Source organism: Berghia stephanieae, chromosome 10 (genome assembly GCF_034508935.2).
Source record: "Berghia stephanieae isolate SIO BIC M18660-M18661 chromosome 10, UCSD_Bste_1.3, whole genome shotgun sequence".
Taxonomy (NCBI): domain Eukaryota; kingdom Metazoa; phylum Mollusca; class Gastropoda; order Nudibranchia; family Aeolidiidae; genus Berghia; species Berghia stephanieae.
Genome location: NC_088369.1, coordinates 26139163 through 26160160, shown reverse-complemented (window position 1 = coordinate 26160160; position 20998 = coordinate 26139163). Strand labels below are relative to the sequence as shown.

General features: G+C 34.5%; 1 protein-coding gene across 2 annotated transcripts in view; it reads right to left on the bottom strand.

The window, feature by feature from the left end:
* Positions 1-5122: 5122 nt before the first annotated feature.
* The window catches only part of LOC144980884 (uncharacterized), a 51443-nt gene continuing 35567 nt past the window's right edge, over positions 5123-20998 (bottom strand). For both annotated transcript variants that reach the window (XM_078928776.1, XM_078928777.1), the window contains 4 exons: positions 19501-19671; positions 17195-17323; positions 16338-16449; positions 5123-5444 (listed from right to left, as the gene is read on the bottom strand). In XM_078928776.1, the coding sequence (XP_078784902.1) occupies positions 5267-5444; positions 16338-16449; positions 17195-17323; positions 19501-19671 (590 nt within the window). In that variant the 3' untranslated portion in view covers positions 5123-5266. The remainder of the gene's footprint in view (positions 5445-16337; positions 16450-17194; positions 17324-19500; positions 19672-20998) is intronic.

Here is a 20998-nt window from a genome sequence, read left to right as displayed (position 1 = left end):
AGTAAAAATGTGTCTTGAGATTCTTTTTAAAGGTAGGTAAAGACTTGCACTCCCTCAGACCACGTGGTAGTTCATTCCAAATGTTGGGGCCGAAACAAGCAAACGATCTATCACCAAATTTTGTTCTTGATCTTTTTTCCGAAATTTTCGCTTGGTCATTACATGATCTTAAAGTGTAATTTTCAAATTTACACATGACCACGTGATCTGTGAGATATGCCGGTGCTATACCAGCCAAACACTTATAAACAAGACACGCTGCTTTGTAATATGTGCGCTTTTCAATGGGCAACCAGTGGAGAGAGGTCAACAAAGGGGTTGCATGATCAACATTTTTTGCCAAAAACTAATCTTGCTGCACTGTTCTGCAGTAGTTGTAATTGTTTAATAGAAGCATGAGGCAAGTTGACAAGCAGGGAGTTACAATAATCTAGTTTCGAAAAAATGAGGGAAACAACCAATGTTTTACATGTTCCAATTGAAATATACTGACGGATCGAACTGATTTTCTTCAATTGAAAGTATATAGATTTACAGAGAGCAGAAATGTGAGCTGACATTCTCATTTCTGAATCAAAATAGACACCCAATTTTTTCACAGTCTTTGAAACTTTGATCTTTTCACCCCCAATCAACACCTCAAGACCATCATTCACCTTCAACTGCCCTCTATTTCCCACAATCATCACTTCTGTTTTTGACTCATTAATTTTCAACTTGTTTGCATCCATCCACTCTTTTACATCCGTCACACATTCTTCCACAAGTTTCACAATATTTTCGAGAATTCTAGTTTTATCAGTAGCATAAAGTTGCGTATTATCTGCATAGAGATGATAGCGCGCCCATGACCAGTGATGGCATTAGCTAATGGAGAAGTATACAAAACAAAAAGAATACTATTACTACTACTACTACTACTACTACTACTACTACTACTACTACTACTACTACTACTACTACTACTACTACTACTACTACTACTACTACTACTACTATTACTCATACTACTACTTCTACTGCTACTACTACTACTACTACTACTACTAGTAGTAGTAGTAGTAGTAGTAGTAGTAGTAGTAGTAGTAATAATGATAATAATAAAATAATAATAATAATAATAATAATAATAATAATAATAATAATAATAATAATAATAATAATAATAATAATAATAATAATAAATACTACTCATCATAATAACAACAACAACATCAACAAAAACAACAACATGAAGAAGAACATGATTCCTTAAACAATCAATTAACAATATAACTTACCCCAAACAAAAGAGCTGCATCACCGGGCACCTGGGACATTGTTACCATGGCAACAAAGAATAGTGCATAACACAAATACTTCAAGTCCATTTTCTGGGTAAGCTTGTCGTTGATTAAAGAGAACCTCAGCCAAACCTACCTAAGATAAATTACCTTTGAATGCCAACACTACTACCTTACACAGCTTGGCTGAATATGTCGAATCTGTCGTATATGTGACCCTTCGTCTCAAAACGGAATTAAATCGGGATGACTAAGATGCTAAAAATAGAATTTGTAGCCAGAAATGTAAGACTTTAATTAAGTTGAGTTTGTTTGCTTTATAGAGGAGAAGGAATATCATATTTTACTGTGCTAAATACCAACGCTTCATATTTTTGACCAGTTTGACGGTAATTTTACTTTTTAGCATCTGGTCCATCCCGACATAATACCGTTTTGACACGTTTGGTCACAAATTTCCAAGATATCAGATTAAGAAATAAGGAGCAGGCACCGGTGAAGGATAAAGAACTGAACAAGTGTGTATGAAAGGTGCCAGACAAACTAAGAAAGAAAAATACAAGAAAGAAAAAACATCTCAATAAACCAGTCACGAGATATATCAAAAGTAACTTCAGCATTAGAACTTCTTGAAAACTCCTTTATTACAATCAAATTTCAGAAAATAAAAACAATGGTAAAACTTGAAACACGAGTCAACATCATCAATATAATATAATATAATATAATATAATGATATATAATGTACGTATTTGTTATATACACGTTATTCACATAATTCTGTTTATATGGTAATGCATTTACTATGGTATGATAATCATAATATATCTTTATTGTCCTAAAAAAAGTGGCAATTTGTCATTTAGTTACACATTTATAACAATTACAATATTGACATAGACACACTCGCACGGATGCACACTAGTAACACTAGTATGCATTGTCAAATACAATTAATTCTTTAACATCATAATCTTCAAGTTATTGTTTTCTTATACCTAAAATTAACATTGGTTTTATTGGAAATATAATATTCTGATTGAAATAATACAAACACTGACGATGATAATGATGATGATGATGATGATGATGATGATGATGATGATGATGATGATGATGATGATGATGATGATGATGATGATGATATTGATGATGATAATGATGATGACGGTATTGTTATTGTTATTGCTAATGATATTAAAAATAATAATAATAATAATAATAATAATAATAATAATATAAATAATAATATAAATAATAATGATAATATAATAATAATAATAATAATAATAATAATAATTAATAATAATAATAATAATAATAATAATAATAATAATAATAATAATAATAATGATAATAATAATAATAATAAAAATTTGGAAAACTTCAAAAATTATTCCTGTTCCAAAAAAAGAAAAACTTGAAACTATGAACGATCTCAGACCTGTTGCATTGACTTCAATAGTTATGAAATCTTTAGAAAAACTTGTTCTTGTTAAAATTAGGAATCAGTTTATGCCATTGAGTGATAGTCATCAATTTGCTTACAAACCAGGACGTGGCGTAGAGGATGCCATTTTGCTGTTTACAAACAACATCTACAGGCATCTAGATCACGCTAGGAGCTATTGCAGATTGCTTTTTGCAGATTTTTCTTCAGCGTTCAATACAATGCAACCTCAGTTGGTTGTTCAAAAATTGACTAGTCTGAATTTAAACAAGTATATAATTGCTTGGGTGCTCGAATTTCTTACGGAGAGAGCACAATATGTTCAATTAGGACAAAACAAATCTTCCTGTATAACTACAAATACTGGTGCTCCTCAAGGTTGTGTATTGTCCCTGTATTATTCACAATATACACGAATGACTGTAGAAGTCAAAACCTGAGTGTACCTATAATAAAGTTTGCAGATGACACCGCTCTTCAAGGCCTCATAACAAATGGCAACGAAGTGGCTTATAGGCAAGAAATTGATAGATTTGTGTCTTGGTGTGATGCCCACCACCTAGAGCTTAACATAAGCAAGACAAAGGAGCTAGTGATTGACTTTAGGAGAGTGAAGGAACCGATAGAACCGTTGAAATTAAAGGGCCAATTCGTCCAGCGAGTTCCTCACTACAAATACCTTGGTGTAACGATTGATGACAGGCTCAAGTGGGATGAACACTTGAAAATAATTAGGCACAAGATGTGCAGACGTACATATTTTTTATCAAAACTCTCTCAATTTAGAATAGATAAAACCCTCTGCACATTATTTTATAGAGCAGTAATCGAAAGTGTTTTGTCATTTTGTATAACAACTTGGGGAGGCAATTACTTAGCAGTGGAAAGGAACAAAATAAATTCAAATATTAAAAAATCCATTAAATGCTATATAAATGATGTCGACGATGTAGATCTTTTATACGAGAAATTTTGTATAAATAAAATAACTAAAATATTAAATTACCAGTATCATCCACTAAGACCATCAGTTATTATGTCAGAAAGAAGTGGTCGCCCTTTCTCTATTTCAACAAAAACAGAGAGACACCGAAAATCTTTTCTGCCGTCCAGTATTAGGCTTTATAACAACAAGCAATAATCATTTTATATAATTATTTCTCATTTTTACTTTTAAAAATATAAATATTAATTTATTAATTTATTTGTTTTACAATCTTTTCAATTTTCAATTTATAGTGACAGTTTTAACTATTATACAGTGTTGAAATTATTCATATCATAAAGTGCAGCTCTGGTTATAGAGCTGCACCTTTTTTTTTATATATACATCCTATTTCCATTGTATTCTTATCTTATTGTGTAAATTATGACACGTCTGTACAAAAAATTTCCTTTTTGTGATGCAATAAAGTATTATTATAATAATAATAATAATAATAATAATAATAATAATAATAATATAATAATAATAATAATAATAATAATAATAATAATAATATAATAATAATAATAATAATAATAATAATAACAATAATAACAATAATAATAATAATAATAATAATAATAATAATAATAATAATAATAATAATAATAATAATAATAATAATAATAATAATAATAATAATAATAGCATTAATTCAAATAAGGGCTCAAATTTGGAAGTTGATAAATTTTCTACTCACTCATATTGGTGAATAATATACTGTCTCAATCCATGTTAGAATTGAGTATATTAACAAGCTGGACGCAACACACTTATAAGTTACATCAATCGTGAATTGTGTTTGTAGATATGTGACGTCATCATATGCACTCATTCATATATCATATGTGGAGGGAGAGAGGGTATTGTAGCTTGACTGCCATGAAAAGTGACTTGGTTTCATTTTGTTAAACTACATCCATACCAAATACCCCAACAACATAAAACTAAAGATAGTATAACATTGACTTCGCTCAACTCTTTTTTTTTTTTTTTTTTTGGGGGGGGCAGTTAATGGTGGTGATCAAATCTCTCTCTCTCTCTCTCTCTCTCTCTCTCTCTCTCTCTCTCTCTCTCTCTCTATATATATATATATATATATATATATATATATATATATATATATATATATGGCTTTTATCCATCAAACGTACTAACAACAGCAATCATAACAATTGGATTTAATTTATCAAACTTGTACACGCACTACTACAGCGATCATAAAATTGGGTTTAATCTATCTAACTTGTACATGCACTAACAACAGCAATCATAACAATTGGGTTTACTCTATCTAACGTACACGCACTAACTACAGCAATCATAACAATTGGGTTTAATCCATCAAACTTGTACATGTACTAACAACAACAATCATAACAATTGGGTTTAATCCATCAAACTTGTACATGCACTAACAACAGCAATCATAACAATTGGGTTTAATCCATCAAACTTGTACATGCACTAACAACAGCAATCATAACAATTGGGTTTAATCCATCAAACTTGTACATGCACTAACAACAGCAATCATAACAATTGGGTTTAATCCATCAAACTTGTACATGCACTAACAACAGCAATCATCACAACAAAGAACGCAGAGACAGATTTTTGAGGGCTGGAGTTCTCGCCGGCCTTGTTGGTTTCTTTAATTGGTTGGGTCACCAGTCCTGCACCATCTGGCCTGGTCGACCTCTCATTTCTCATATCACTGGCTCTTCTGTATTAAAATCAGGGAATTATGTTAAGATACCAAGCGTTAAAACAATCATTGTATTTATTCCATATAGTTAAACCATCTGTTAAAAATGTTTTGTTTCAACAAATACTACAAGATACATGACTGTTACTGTTCCGACTTTCACCTTTTAAAACCAAATAATTAGAATCAGGGAATTATGTTAAAATGTCAAGCGTTAAAAAATCAATGCACTTCTACCATAAAGCTAAGCCAAATGTTTAATATGTTAAATTTTAATAAATATGTACCACAAGACACATGTCTGTTAACGTTTCGGGGTTTCTCCTTTTAAAACAAATCATTAGAATCAGGGAATTATGTTAAAACATCAAACAATTTAAACATTCAATGCACTTGTCACATATGCTAAAACAAATGTTAAAAACGTTAGAATTCAATAAATACCGCAAGACACATGCCTGTTAACGTTTCGGTTTCTCCTTTTAAAACAAATAATTAAAATTAGGGAATTCTAAGTTACCAAACAATCAATGACACGTCTGACATAAAGTTAATACCTTAAACTTTAATAAATAATACAAGACACATGCTTGTTAAAGTTTCGGGTTTCCCCTCTATTAAAACATGATTTAACATGAATAAAAACTGGAACAAATGCATTAAATTGAAGCGTCAAGCAACATTCTTTAATCTCTCTATCATAAACAACAATAGGAAATGGAATTAAAGCTTAAATTTAATTATATAAGAAAGATAACGTAATCGTTTCGGGTTTTCCTCATTATCAACAGAACACGATGAATGAAACGTTACAGACGAATGTCTTTAGTGTTTCATTCATAGTGTTTTGTGTCTTTAGTGTTACAGTCTTTGTATTTTGTTAATAAAGGGGAAACCCAAAGCATCCACAATATCTGCCTTCGTTGATTTAATTGAAGGTCTGTTCCATTTCCTATTGTTATACGAGAGTTTATTCAGTTTTAGAGCTTCATGCAGAAACGTTCTTGACTCATTCTACCAAAGAGCGTTTATTAATGGCTACAACATGCTAAATGCCATTAACCCTGTTTTATTTATCCATTTGTCCAGCAACTCACGTGAAACCATATTGATGCTCAGATGATCAAACCTCTGAAGAACCTCTGAAATCCCGATTTTCACGATCGGTGGATCAACCTCTGAAGTTCCGATTTTCACGATCGGTGGATCAAACCTCTGAAGTCCCGATTTTCACGATCGGTGGATCAAACCTCTGAAGTCCCGATTTTCACGATCGGTGGATCAAACCTCTGAAGTCCCGATTTTCACGATCGGTGGATCAAACCTCTGAAGTCCCGATCTTCACGATCGGTGGATCAAACCTCTGAAGTCCCGATTTTCACGATCGGTGGATCAAGACTCTGAACTCTACATACGAGCTTTGCGCAATTTTTTTTTTTTAAATTTTGGGAGGATCAGACCTCTGACGTCATCTTTATTTTTAGACAGCCATTTTGGTGATTACTTCTCACTAAAGTCTAATAATTAGACTATCAACGTTCAAGGTTACACATAGCTTTGTGTGTTGATACCCTATATCCGGCAGGTGTGTGTTGTGATTATTTTATCTAAACGCATAGCATTAATATGGTTTTCATGGAAACCGCTCAACAAGCGTATTATTATTGACCAGAAAACTCGTCCTTCAAATATTGACCGATTAAATTGACTCTCGTCTTGGCAAAAACTCTCAAACCCGGGGGACGACTTTGCAATGAATGGTCATCAACTCATCGTAAACGTGTAGGTTTTGAATAATAATAGGGTAGAATAGATCGGTTCTTTTTTTCCCTAACTCTTCCCCACTCAGCAGTGATTGGGTCTGTTATACCCATTGATATATGTGTCAGTGCATGACTTGATCAGTTGGAAGGTGAACATTTTGGATTTGAATTTATTTACATCTTCTGAAAGAATATGCTCAGGAGAGCATTTTAATCTTTATTTGAAGTAAATCGGGTGATTTTTCATGAAATTATGGTCTGATATGGGAACGGTATCCAGCAACTTTTCTCAAATTTCATACTTTTTCAACTTGACTAGCTGTAAAAAATATTTAGAAGTGAAATTAAGCTTTGATATTTCCCGAAGATGTACAAAATCATTTATGACAAGAACTGATTGTTGATAAAAAAAATTGACCTTCTTACTAAACTTGACAATATCTCAGTTCAAACCTTTTCACAATCCGACTGATTATGTTATTCACTGTAACATATTGTTAGAATCTCAACATCAGTTTGAAACGTTCAAAAGTTGTTAACATTTGGGATGGTCGAAGGAATGAGAGCTAGAGGAAGACAGAGAATGACATATTTAAATAACCAAAGAATGGCCAAAAGTGAGTTTTAGAACAACGCAGACCTCATGCGCACTGCAGAGCACCGTGATACGAAGAGACAGCTGACCGGCAACGTGCCCAAGAGTACAAGCGACGATGGATGATGATGATGATGATCTAATAATCTGACATGCAGTGTATTGCGATAGATTAGCGCAGTGTTGTCAATTTGGATTCAATAATAGTCTGATGTCACGTCCGCCCAGCAACGAGCAGCTTGGTTGTAAACAAAGAAAATTGGTACTTTATATTCTTCATGCTGGCTAGAACTTTTTCACGTCATGTGATCAGAATGTATAAAAGTCAAAACATGATCAGATTTATAATGTTTTTCTCCTCTGGGTATACATTTATGCTCGTCGGAGAAGTATTTCATAAGGGCGTCCGCCATTGTTCCGATACTTTAAAACGAGTTACATGTAGTAAGTTACTATGCGTCATTACGAGGGAAGTGACGTCACGACTGTTGAATCCTATTGCTAACGTTGTTTTGTGGTCTTGTCTAGGTGAAAATAGTGTTATTAGCGGGTCTGATGACGAATGTTAATAGGGAAGAAACGTGAAACCTCCACTCGTTTGGTTCCCATATCACTGGGAGTGTGTATGTAACCGGTCTTATTGTTATAATAAATAATATATATAGGCAGGTTCTTAGGATTACGGGACGTAAAAAAGCGATGAAAGATAATCTTTCTTGACGACCAGCATTTGATTTGATTGTTTTTAAGGGTTTTACGGCGCTTGCAACACATTAAGGTCATATCAGCGCCAGTAAAAAGGAAGAAAATGGGAAAGTAAAAAGTTCTAGAATTACAATTAAAGCACCTCAGAAAAGGTAAGACAAAGGGGAAATGGTTCAAACAGGAAACATGTACATTCCAAGATAACACTATCAAAGTACTTAGTTTGAGATCACCTAAAAGTCTCATCCAGACACAAGCATAGCTCCCCACTAAGAAGAGGAACAAACTCGAATGTTTACAAATCATATGTTAAAAATGAAAAGAATAACAGTACATAAAAGAGAGATGATTTACAAGGAAAAAAAATATCATCTCCCAAAAATATAACTATTCATTCGACTGTTTCCCTCCCAGCCATGGACTCCGGCCAAGGTCAGGACAAAACCAAGCAATCTCACTCCAAGACAAAGACAGAAAGCAATCGGGCAACAGATAAAGGAGGATAGAAGACACAGCAAGTACCTCCCTGCCCATTATGGGAGGTCAGGAACCCCACCCAACGACCAGCGATTTAGGCTCGAAAATAAGATGACATCTCTCTGAAACCAAAAAATCGATTGCACAATGTATTATGTATCTGGTCATTCGGGGGACTAGTTTTACACTTCCAATGAGATTGGAATACAGTATTTTGACGTCACGCTATTGTTCCTTATTAGGGATATCGGATTTGTCGATCCTTACACCCCGGGTCTTGCGGTACGGCGTTCTAACTTGAAAGTTTTTCGTTCGAGTCTGGCCTTCGCGGCGCAAAGTAGAGTCATTGGAAAATGCTCTTTACTCACATTCTCTCACCGTACTCAGTTATAAAATGAATACCTGCCTGGTAACAGGCTTTAAAATAAATTTTAAAAATTGAGCTTTATATAGCGCAATATCCACTAAATGTGCTCAAAGCGCTTTACAAGGGGTCCCTGACCAACAGCAACATATGACATGTAGGACAGGACATGACGCTTCTAAGGCGATATTACAATTTTTCAGACAAAGACAACGCTGTTAACAGCGAGACACTTATTTTACACATGAGTACGGTGAGAGAATGTGAGTAAAGAGCCTTTTCCAAGGACTTAACTATGCGCCGAGCGCGAGGCTCGAACCCAGGACCTTCCGATCCGAAAACGAGTGCCATACCAAAAGACCACATCGCCGCACAAGAAAGACGGTGGTGGGTCTCTTTAGTGCCTTATAGGCGTGCGCCAAGAGAAGTAAATTAGTTATGAGATCATATCATTATTATAAGATCCATACATTTCCATCAATACATATATATATATATATATTATATATATATATATATATATATATATATATATATATATATATATTATTTTTTCACCCCGGATGACTACTATGTTACTAGTGTGCATCTGTGTGAGTGTGTCTACGTCAATATTGTATTGTTATAATGTCTAACCAAATGACAAATTGCCACATTATTATTATTATTATTATTATTATTATTATTATTATTATTATTATTATTATTATTATTATTATTATTATTATTATTATTATTATTATTATTATTATTATCATTATTACATTTGTTGAGCAACATAAACCACTAAAGATTTTCCATTTTATGGAAGATTAAGAATTATTCCTATTACTAAATGTAAAGTGTTGCAGTGAGCGTCAGACCACGAGAAAAGTACTCTAAGCACATACTTTTAGTTCTCTCCCGCACACATGACTCAGGGTTTAAGTAGTTTTCATTTTAGCTCAGGAGAATTACGCCATATTTTGGACTAAAATATGGCACAAGCCTTTTATGGTACAAACTCGCCACACCACCAACACCACCACCACCACCACCCATCACCGTAATCATCATCATCATCATCATCATCATCATCATCATCATCATCATCATCATCATCATCATCATCATCATCATCATCACCTTTCTGTTCTTCTTCTTCTTCATCATCATCTTCTTCTTCTTCTTCTTCTTCTTCTTCTTCTTCTTCTTCTTCTTCTTCTTCTTCTTCTTCTTCTTCTTCTTCTTCTTCTTCTTCTTCTTCTTCTTCTTCTTCTTCTTCTTCTTCTTCTTCTTCTTCCCCATCTTCTGTTTATTCCTTATATCCTATAGTTAGATTAGTATGAAAACAGGCACCCGTGTTTTTCTCATTGTTAGTAACAATATATATTATAAGGAAATACCTTTGAAGGTGAAATTTAAATTCATTTTAATAAATGCGATTGAAGTTTTGTTAAAAATCAAAAAGGAGCTGGTTATAAAAATCATTAATAATTTGTATATCCTTTCTTTAAAAAATATAGCCTTATGGAGAACATTGTGCTTATTTGAGTCAATAAAAAAAATGTACGGCGCACAACTCTACTGAAAGATTTGAAAATTAGAAATGTATTTTTTACAGATAGATAAACATATAACTTGATTTCCTTTTATAATTTAAAGTCAGTTTGAAAGTTCATTAAGTCAAACAGATATCATAAAAAAATTACCGACGACACTAAAACTCTCAAAATCAACCAATTTCTACACTGTAAAAAGTTGTCAGTTTGGCGTTTTTAAGCAAATCGTTGAATTCGAAATAATGTATCCACTTAATTACTGTAAGGATTTCAGACCTACACTAAGTTTTCAACAATTTTCATCTATTAATGACATCAAGTATTATTATTGCCCCTTTGATGCTTTCAATGTGATGGTTTCGGGTGGATAATACCCAAGTTTAACTTATGGCCACACCCTCAACTCTATCTGTCCAGAAGAGTTCTTACTTCCGTTGTGTTGTTGATTTAGCGGTGATCCGTGTTGTTATGTAGTAGTGTGTTCTCAATACGTGTATGTTTGTGTGTGTGCGTATGTGTGTGTGTGTTGTGTGTGGTGTATAGTTAGTGTGCGCTTGGCTAAGAAGTTTACAACATTGCCATCCGGAAGTATATCGGACCAACACACAAAACTGTGCGCAACCATGATCGTTTATAGTCAGGTTAATACAGTTTAGTGAGAATTACTCATAAACGCGGATGGCAAAAACCAATAACAAAGACCTGAGTGACGTCAAGTTCGAACTATCTATACATGTGTGTGTGTTTTGGAATGTGGTTGCCTTGAAAAAAAAGGACAGAAATTCCTGAGCGAGGAGGGGGGGGGGGGGGGGTTTGCTAGGAACTGTCAGATTGGCATTTTTCAGCAAATCGTGGCATTCATACTGTTATTATTATTATTAACTGTTCACATGAAGGTATTCGGATTTATAGACATTTTAAACAAGTTTCACCGATTAACAACATCAACTAATATTACTGCTGATATTATTGTCGTTTTTATGCCATCGATGTGATAATTATTGCCCTGGGAAATCTTTAGTTAAACGTTGTCGGCAAACTGTCAATTGGTTCTGTCTAGCTTCTAGCCCGAACAAACCAAAAGTAGACAGATTCGCGGACTTGATATTTTTTGCGTCTGCTTCAAATTTTCATTTGACCTCACATAAGTTAAGTAAAGGGGAGACATTCCGAGAGCTCCTACATCCCCAGTATTTTTTCACCGTTGATCTTTTGTCAGGCGTTTATTTATTCGATTTGTCATCATATAGAAGCATTAAAAAAACGCTAGAACAAACCTTGATAGATTTGTGAAAGTTTAAAATTTCGTAATTTGACCATTGTTTTCATTCTCGGCCGCCATTTTAATTTGTGAAGTATTGAAGGTAGTGCAGAGCAGTCCGAGGGTTCTTTTTTCCTATAAGGGTTAGTCACTAGTCTTAGTAAAGATGCTAGGGTTTTTATTTTCCTATTAGGATTAGTTAAAGGCACCGGGTTTTACTTTTTCTTGGGGTTAGTTGAGGGAATATTATCTAAGTTGTTTCCCTTTGTAGGAGCTTTCGGAAGGCCTCCCAAGTAAAGCGTGGTAAAGACTTGCGACTGACTGATATTGATATCTACTGGCTGATAAACTAAAATCATGCCGAATCATGCATGGCAACGACGACAAGAACATCGATTAAAATATGCATCTAATCGTAATCAAGCTAATCAAAAAAAATGATTCAGGCAATATCGAATGAAAATAGTTCTTTCCTCGCGAAATTGCGGGCTTTTTACTAGTATATAAAAATATAAATATAAATCATATCAACAACGCAGAAATTCAGATCGTATCACAACTCATACAGATCAACATTGATACCAAAATGGGGGGGGGGGGGGGGGGGGGAAATGCACGTCACTAAAAAATTATGAGTTATTTCCCCTAGCATATCTTTCGTTAATTTGTCAAAGTTATGAGTTGTTCCCCTTATCACATTGTTCATTAATTTATCAAAGTGTAATAAAATGAAATGAAAATATGAATTTATCGAAGACGGGAACCGATGGCAGTATACAGAGGTGGTGGTTGTGTTTGGGGCGGGGGGAGAGGGAGGGGGAGGTTAAAAACAATGTAGAGTAAAAAAAAAAATTAATTTCAAAATGTAAAACTGCGTTTCTTCAAAACAGAGTCAGTTTGCCATAATGTGTTGTTTTATTTTCTTTCTCCCCCGTGGTCTTCACAGGATAGGGTGTTGACAAAACCTGAAACGTCTTGTTCAGAACCGTGTATATTATAATATGTGACCCACCGTCTCAAAACGACATTATGTCGGGATGTCCGAAGTGTTGAAAATTGAATCTATATTTAGACACAAACATGTAACTTGGGGTTAATTTCTCTTCGCCATCATGGTGTAAATGTTGCTGCTCGAAGCACGAAGAAATAAATAACAATGTGAAATTGAATGTAAGCTTCAATTTAATACACGAAAACAGATAAAATGGACGTTTTGGGTTACCCCTTTATTTTTTTTTTGAGCTTTTATATAGCGCAATATCCACTAAACGTGCTCAAATCGCTTTACAAGGGGTCCCTGGTCAACAGCAACATTTAACATGTAGGACGGGATGTGACGCCTGATAGGCGATATTACAATTTTTCGGACAAAGACAACGCTGTTAACGGCCAGGTACTCATTTTACAACTAGGTACGGTGAGAGAATGTGAGTAAAGAGCCTTTTCCAAGGACTCAACTATGCGCCGAGCGCGAGGCTCGAATCCAGGACCTTCCGATCCGAAAGCGAGTGTCATACCACTAGACCACATAGCCGAGCAACAAGACAGGATGAATGAAACACTACAGCAGAGAATGAGTTAATGTGGTAGTGGCGTTGTTAAGATGACTAAACAAAAAATAAACAATGTTTTTGTTGTTTCATCTTAACAACGGTTCTACTACATTATCTCATTCGTCTGTAGTGTTTCAGTCATCCTGTTTTGTTGATAAAGGGGAAACCCGAAACGTCCAATTTATCTGTTTTCGTACATTAAATTGAAGCTTACATTCAATTTCACCGCAACAAAGCGCCTAGAGTCTGGTGTCTCGGAGCTATATATAGCTATAAATATAGCGCTATATAAGTTTTCAGCATTATTATTTTTATTATTATGACATTTACATGATAGTATATAAATGAACATGTTATACTATTATAATGACATGCACTTGTAATAGATAATTATCAAGAAGAATAACATATCCCATGACATAAGGATTGGCGCGATCATGCTATACTTGTTAAAAAATGGTGGTAGGTCATTTTTGCTGTAACGTGCATCAGATGGATTAATTGTAACATGCGTTATAAACCCATGTTGTTGGCGTTACTTAAAGTATTGTAACCGTGATAGATGGGAGAGAGAGAGAGAGAGAGAGAGAGAGAGAGAGAGAGAGAGAGAGTCAAAGAGAGAGAGATAGTCAAAGAGAGAGAGAGAGCGAAATTCAAAGAAAGAGATAGAGAGAGAGAGAGAGAGAGAGAGAGAGAGAGAGAGAGTCAAAGAAAGAGAGAGAAAGTCAAAGAAAGAGAAAGAGGATGTCAAAGAAAGAGAGAGAGAGAGAGGGAGAGAGAGAGAGAGAGAGAGAGAGAGAGAGAGAGAGAGTAATTACTATCAATACGTTACAATGAAAAAAATTATACTTCTCAGCATCGATATACCCAGGGTTCAAATCTGACTCTTGTGAACACATGCCATGATAGATAGTGATAGTGATTGAACAAATCATGCTGAAGTGTGTGCAAAGCAATAGAAGAATACAGGGGGGAAAACCACAGATGCCAAATTTTATATTATTTTTGCGATTGCCCCCCCCCCCCCCCCCCCCCCCCTTTTGAGTGATGTCAGAGGTCTAAACTTTCCTTTTATAAATAAATCAGCAAAAAAAAAAAAAAAAAAAAAAAAGAAATACAACCAAAACTCTTTAATGGATATCTGTGGCTTTTCTCCTGTACCCTTTAATGAGATTTCTATATTAATCATATTTTGATTGATAAAAAATTATCCATAAACCTAAAAAGCCAAAATATTTACGACCCTTCGCCTTTAACTCACAACCAAATTGTTCAAGACTATTTTTGACACATATCTATTTCCACATTCAAAGACGTTTAGAATTTCAAAGAGGCAGCTCGTTTCTTACAAATCGTGAGTAAACAACAACAATCTCCCATCCACTACCCACCTCACCCCTCCCCCTTCCCACCTAAAATAAACAAACAAAAAACATAACAAACGTCACATCAAACTTGTCATTAATGTGACATCACTGAACATCAAGTTGAAGTGAAAAATTAAACAAATATACTTATTTAATAATAGCAGACATTTATATGAAAATGTGATTAAAATAATAAAAAAAAACCCTGACAAATCTTGATGATTTTTAATGCCGTGATTTTTATCGAAATCTTTAACACGATATTTATTTTACCATGGGCAAATTCCACCAGGTTTTCCCAAACATTACAGCAATAACCATTTGATTAAAGAAATATGTATCTATTTCTCTAGTAAAAAAAAAATAGCCAAATTGTTTAAGTAAAACATCTGTTAAGGGTTAAATTAGCAGTTAACTAGATTACTGCATCATAAAATGCCATTTTGCACAAAGAGCGAAAAAAAACCAAACCAAACCCAACAAACAAAAAAAAAAAACAAAAAAAAAAAAACAACAAAAAACAAAAACAAAAAAAAAGATAAGAAAAAAACCCCAACCAAAACAAACAATTCATCTCCCTCCCAAACTTCCCCCGAAAAAAGAGAGGAAAACAGCAAAGGTAGGCATAATATATTATTATAGATACGTGTATTCATTTTTAGCCCTGATCCTCCAGAAATGATAAAAAAAATAATTAGGACTATAAAAATAAATAAAAATAAAGTGATGCCATTTGGACAACAAAACACACACCAGTGTCTATGCCATTCAAAATAATTATTATATAATATGATGATTACTCAAAAGTATCCATCGCTCACTTGTGACCAATCGCTTCAAAAGGGTATTGCGTCGGAATTATCTTTTCTACCATTAATATTTTAACCTTATCTCATACACTTTGGGTGAAAGGACTTGAAGATAGTTTCTTTTAAAAAAATTATTATTATTTTGATCATTTCGACTTAAAACTTAAAAACTTACAAAATTTCCATCTTGTTTATTCAAACATGATACCCGTTTGATGTGATAGGTCACATTTGAAAAATCAGGCGTTTCGACACTGGACATGCTTCAGCAAACGCCAGTCTTGATTATATTCTTGAATATGCAGTGGTTATGATTTAGAGGTGCATAGATATAATATATTATTATCAGATATAAGTGATGATAATATTATAACCAGTGGGGCTGGGCCGAAAGTGGAAGTGGTGGTGGTGGTGGTGGTGGTGGTGGTGGTGGTGGTTGGTGCTGGTTGTAACGTTGCAATCAAATGTATCCCTACATGTAGCAGGCGCGACACGATTTCTGGCACTGTCTCAGCATATATCTGGGGTTTTCGTTACAATGCCCTGCCTCAGCCCACACACTGCATAGCACTTCGGTATCTCGGCATCCTGAAAAGAGTTTTTTTTTTAAAGAACGAAATTTTAACTACCACCATCTTTTAAAACGAATTTAAAATCACATCTTATGCTCACTAGGTTAATCCTCTCCTTACCAACTATAGGAAAATCGTCGCATTTGTTACGATACAGCCAACATTTTTCTTATTCAAATTTCTTTTGTACATCATAAAATTTAAAGAAAATGAACAGTGTGTTGCAGAGCATGTTTTGCTAAAGAATTGATTTATCGCAAGAACTTACTGATATTGTGTTTGAGTGATAAAAAATCTATTTTTGTGTTAGTTGGGTGTGAAGTATTGGGGAAAATTCTGAAAATGGCTGGTAAGGAGAGAGTTAAATAAAATATCCTAAAGGAAAATCTTTTCTTCGACAGCTTTGAAAACGCTGATGGAGAATTTAAATCAGGTATTACCTTAAGTATAACCCAGGTACCACATTAGTGGTGGTGATGATGATAATTAATGATGTTGATGATGATGATGATGATGATGATGATGATGATGATGATGATGATGATGATGATGACAATGATGATGATGATAATGATGATGATGACAATGATGATGATGATGGTGATGATGATGATGATAATTTTGATGATGATGATGATGATGATGATGATGATGATGATGATGATGATGATGATGATGATGATCATGATGATGATGATGATATCATCATCATCATGATCATCATGAAGAAAAGGATGATGTGGATGAGGAGAAGTACTCACCATTACAGTTGTTACAGGACTTTTTACAATGAATGAGGTTATAACTAGGGTTTTGATCACAATAGCCATGCTTGGCCCATGCAGCACAATTGCCGTTGGTATCCACACAGGTGGTGACATTACGGCCTCCTGTGGAGAGGAAATTTATTTTGATGAGGAAACAAATGAATAGAAAAATACAAGTATATATGGGACTCTTCGTCTCAAAACGGTATTATGTCGGGATGGATCAGATGCTAAAAAGTCAAATTATAGTTAAACTGGTCAAAAATATGAAACGTTGGTATTTAGCACAGTAAAATATGATATTCCTTCTCCTCTATAAAGCATTTAAACTCAACTGAAGCATGAAATTTCTGGCTACAAATTCCATTTTCAGCATCTTAATAATCCCAACTTAATACCGTTTTGAGACGAGGGGTCACTTATGTGTGGCCAACTGTTAATAAATATCAATGTGAAATTGAATCTAAGCTTCAATTTAAAATACGACAAACGCCGTTTCGGGTTTGCCCTTTATCAACAAAACAAGGTGAATAAAACAGTGGAATGGGTAGTTGAGTCTGTTAGATTTGGATGAAAGTACTTTGCCAAAGGATAGCAAGCAATTGCTATTGTCAGTTTCACGCTATAGAAACCGGGATAAACTCCGGCTCCATGGACCGAATGGCTCTGAAGGATAACTTTCATATTGATATAAATGCAGAGCGAATAGGTAACAATTTGAAATGGTCCAAATGACAATTTTGAAATGATGACAATAATTATGATAAAAAGCAACTACCTATCTGTCATCTGCATTTTTTGCGGCCGCAAATGGCAATTTGCGGCCGCAAATATCAGGGCGATCCGCAAATTTTGGCAAATTTCCCAAAATTGGCAAATCGTGGCAAAATTTGGGGAAATTGGCAAATCGCGTGGCAAATTTTGAGAAAAAAAAAGAAGCGAAAACAAAATAACGAGAGAACAAAAGTGCGAAACTTGAGAAATGTTGCAGCTTTGCCTGGGCCCAAACCAAGGGAAACTACTCTCTACGGATAATGATCCTTTAAAATCTTTGTAACAACGCTATTCATAATGTAGCCTCCTTAAATGTAATACATTGTCTTTTATATTTTTTTCCTTCTGTATCGCGTGTTAATTTTTACTGAAATGCTTAGTTCTCCTCGGCAAATTTTTTGGCAAATTTTGGTCTTTTTGGCAAATTTCTTGGCAAATTTTGGGGTTTTTTTGTGTGGAAATTTTGGAAAATTTTAGGTCCCAATTTGGCAAAAAATGCAGATGACAGACCTATACGGAAACTAATGATTTATAAAAATATATTGAGTATGTTGAGACATTTCTGAAAAAAAAATAGATTTTGAGCTTAACTTTTGAAATTGAAAAGGGATCCTGAGAGTTCAGTTGGTAGAGCGCTCGCTTCACATACAAATGGACCGAGATCGATCCCTGGGATGAAACATGACTCATGTAAGGCATCTTTGATTTTGATTTTTTCGATAAATGTGACCCCTCGTCTCAAAACGGTATTAAGTCGGTATTATTAAGATGCTGAAAATGGAATTTGTAGCCAGAAATTTCATGCTTCAGTTGAGATTATATGCTTTATAGAGGAGAAGGAATATCATATTTTATTGTGCTAAATACCAACGTTTCATATTTTTGACCAGTTTAACTATAAATTGACTTTTTAGCATCTGATCCATCCCGACATAATACCGTTTTGAGACGAAGAGTCACAGATACAATGCTGTTAGCAGTCAGGTACTCATTTTGCACTTGACTTTAGTGAAACAGAATGTAATAAAGAGTCTTTTCCGGGGACTGAACTTTGCATCTCCCACGACGAAACTCAAAGCAAATTTGAGCTTGAGCTTTTATATAGCGCAATATCCACTAAACGTGCTCAAAGCGCTTTACAAGGGGTCCCTCACCAACAGCAATACGTAGCATGTAAACGAGACATGACGCTTCTTAGGCGATATTACATTTTCCGACAGAGACAACGCGTTTAACGGCCATGTACTCATTTTACACCTGAGTACGGTGAGAGAATGTGAGTAAAGATATTTTCCAAGGAGTCAACGATGCGCCGAGCGAGGCTCGAATCCAGGACCTTCCGATCCGAAAGCGAGTGTCATACCACTAGACAACATAATAGCCGCATTTGAATGTGACCATTTAAATTGACCTTGCGATTGAAAGACGAATGTCATGCATGCCACAAGACCCCAAAGTCACGATTCAACACAAAAACAAGGAGATGAATGAACAAATTATACATTATATTAATCAAACATTCGAACCGCTGGAATCCGTGGTCGTGACGGTCTTGACAGTAGTCGACGAGGCACCTTCACATCTTTTACAGGCTTTGGCACAGTTCTTCAACATCCAAGAGGGGTTAATGTTGCAATGGTCGTTCTTTGCCCACATCTCACACTGCTTGTCGGAGTTGTGAAGGTTTTTGCATGTAGCTGAAAGAGGAAAATTAAAAACAATAAGGAAAACGTTTGGGTAAAGTTCCAAGGGAAAAAAATATATAAATAACAATGTGAAATGGAATATAAGCTTCAATTTAATATACGATTACAGATAAAATGGACGTTTCGGGTTTCTCCTTTATCATTTTATCCATTTTATCTGTTTTCGTATATTAAATTGAAGCTTTCATTCAATTTCACATTGTTATTTATTTTTTCGAGCTTCGACTAGCAGCATAACAAGGGAAAAAATAGTCCTTTGGGTCTGAATGCCATATGGAGCTGTAGTTTATTCTGTTTTTTAAATCGTTAAACGGACAGTGATAATTGCTTGCTACCATTTGAAAAAGAAGAATAAAACGATTTTCTTTAATTATCCATTGGAAAATATTATGTCATCAGAGTATGTTTTAATCCGAAACTTAAGTAAAAAGTAAGTAGTCTTGAGTGGTAATAAGACCAAGAAGCCAGGGTTTATTTATAGCGTTAAAAGACCGGAGCAAGTTCTTGACACCCTTTCTGGAAATAAGGCTATGATATCGAAACATACCAATGACTTCAACGGAATCCCAGGTTTGAAGTTTTTGACCGGATCAGATGAGGGTCGTTTTAATCAATCGATAGGTTGAAGAAATAGTTTTGTGACCAAAACTTGTTTTAATGTGTTGTTTTTATAATAGTCAGAGTAGATATATATTAAGGAGCCACGTGGCTCAGCAGTACGGTCCTTGTTTGTCACGTGATTCTTCATTTGTAACACAATTCGGAATTGGTGTATGAGGTAGAGATTTTTTAATATAGAAAGATAGCTATGGTACTCGGTTTTCTGGTCTTTGAGGAAAATCCGTTCTTGAAATGTCGACTGATTAACATTACACTGGCCTCGTCAAACACTCTAATGTTTTTTTTTGTTTTTTTTTTTAAAAGGGTTTTAAGGCGCTTGCAACACATTAAGGTCATATCAGCGCCAGTTAAAAGGAAGAAAATGGGACAGTAAAAAGTTCCAGAATTACTATTAAAGCACACCAGAAAAGGTGAAACAAAAGGGATTAGTTCAAATAGGAAACAGATGTAGATTCCAAGAGTAAACTATCAAAGTAATTAGTTTGAGATCACCTAAACGTCTTATCCAGACACAAGCACATGTGCCCACTAAGAGGAACACACTCAAATGTTTACAAAGCTTAAATTATAATACAGTGCAGAACACAGAGATGATTTACAAGACAAAAATATCATCTCCTAAAACTCTAATTATACATTTGACTGTTTCCCTCCCAGCTAGGGTATCTGGCCAGGGCCAAAACAAAACCAAGTAACC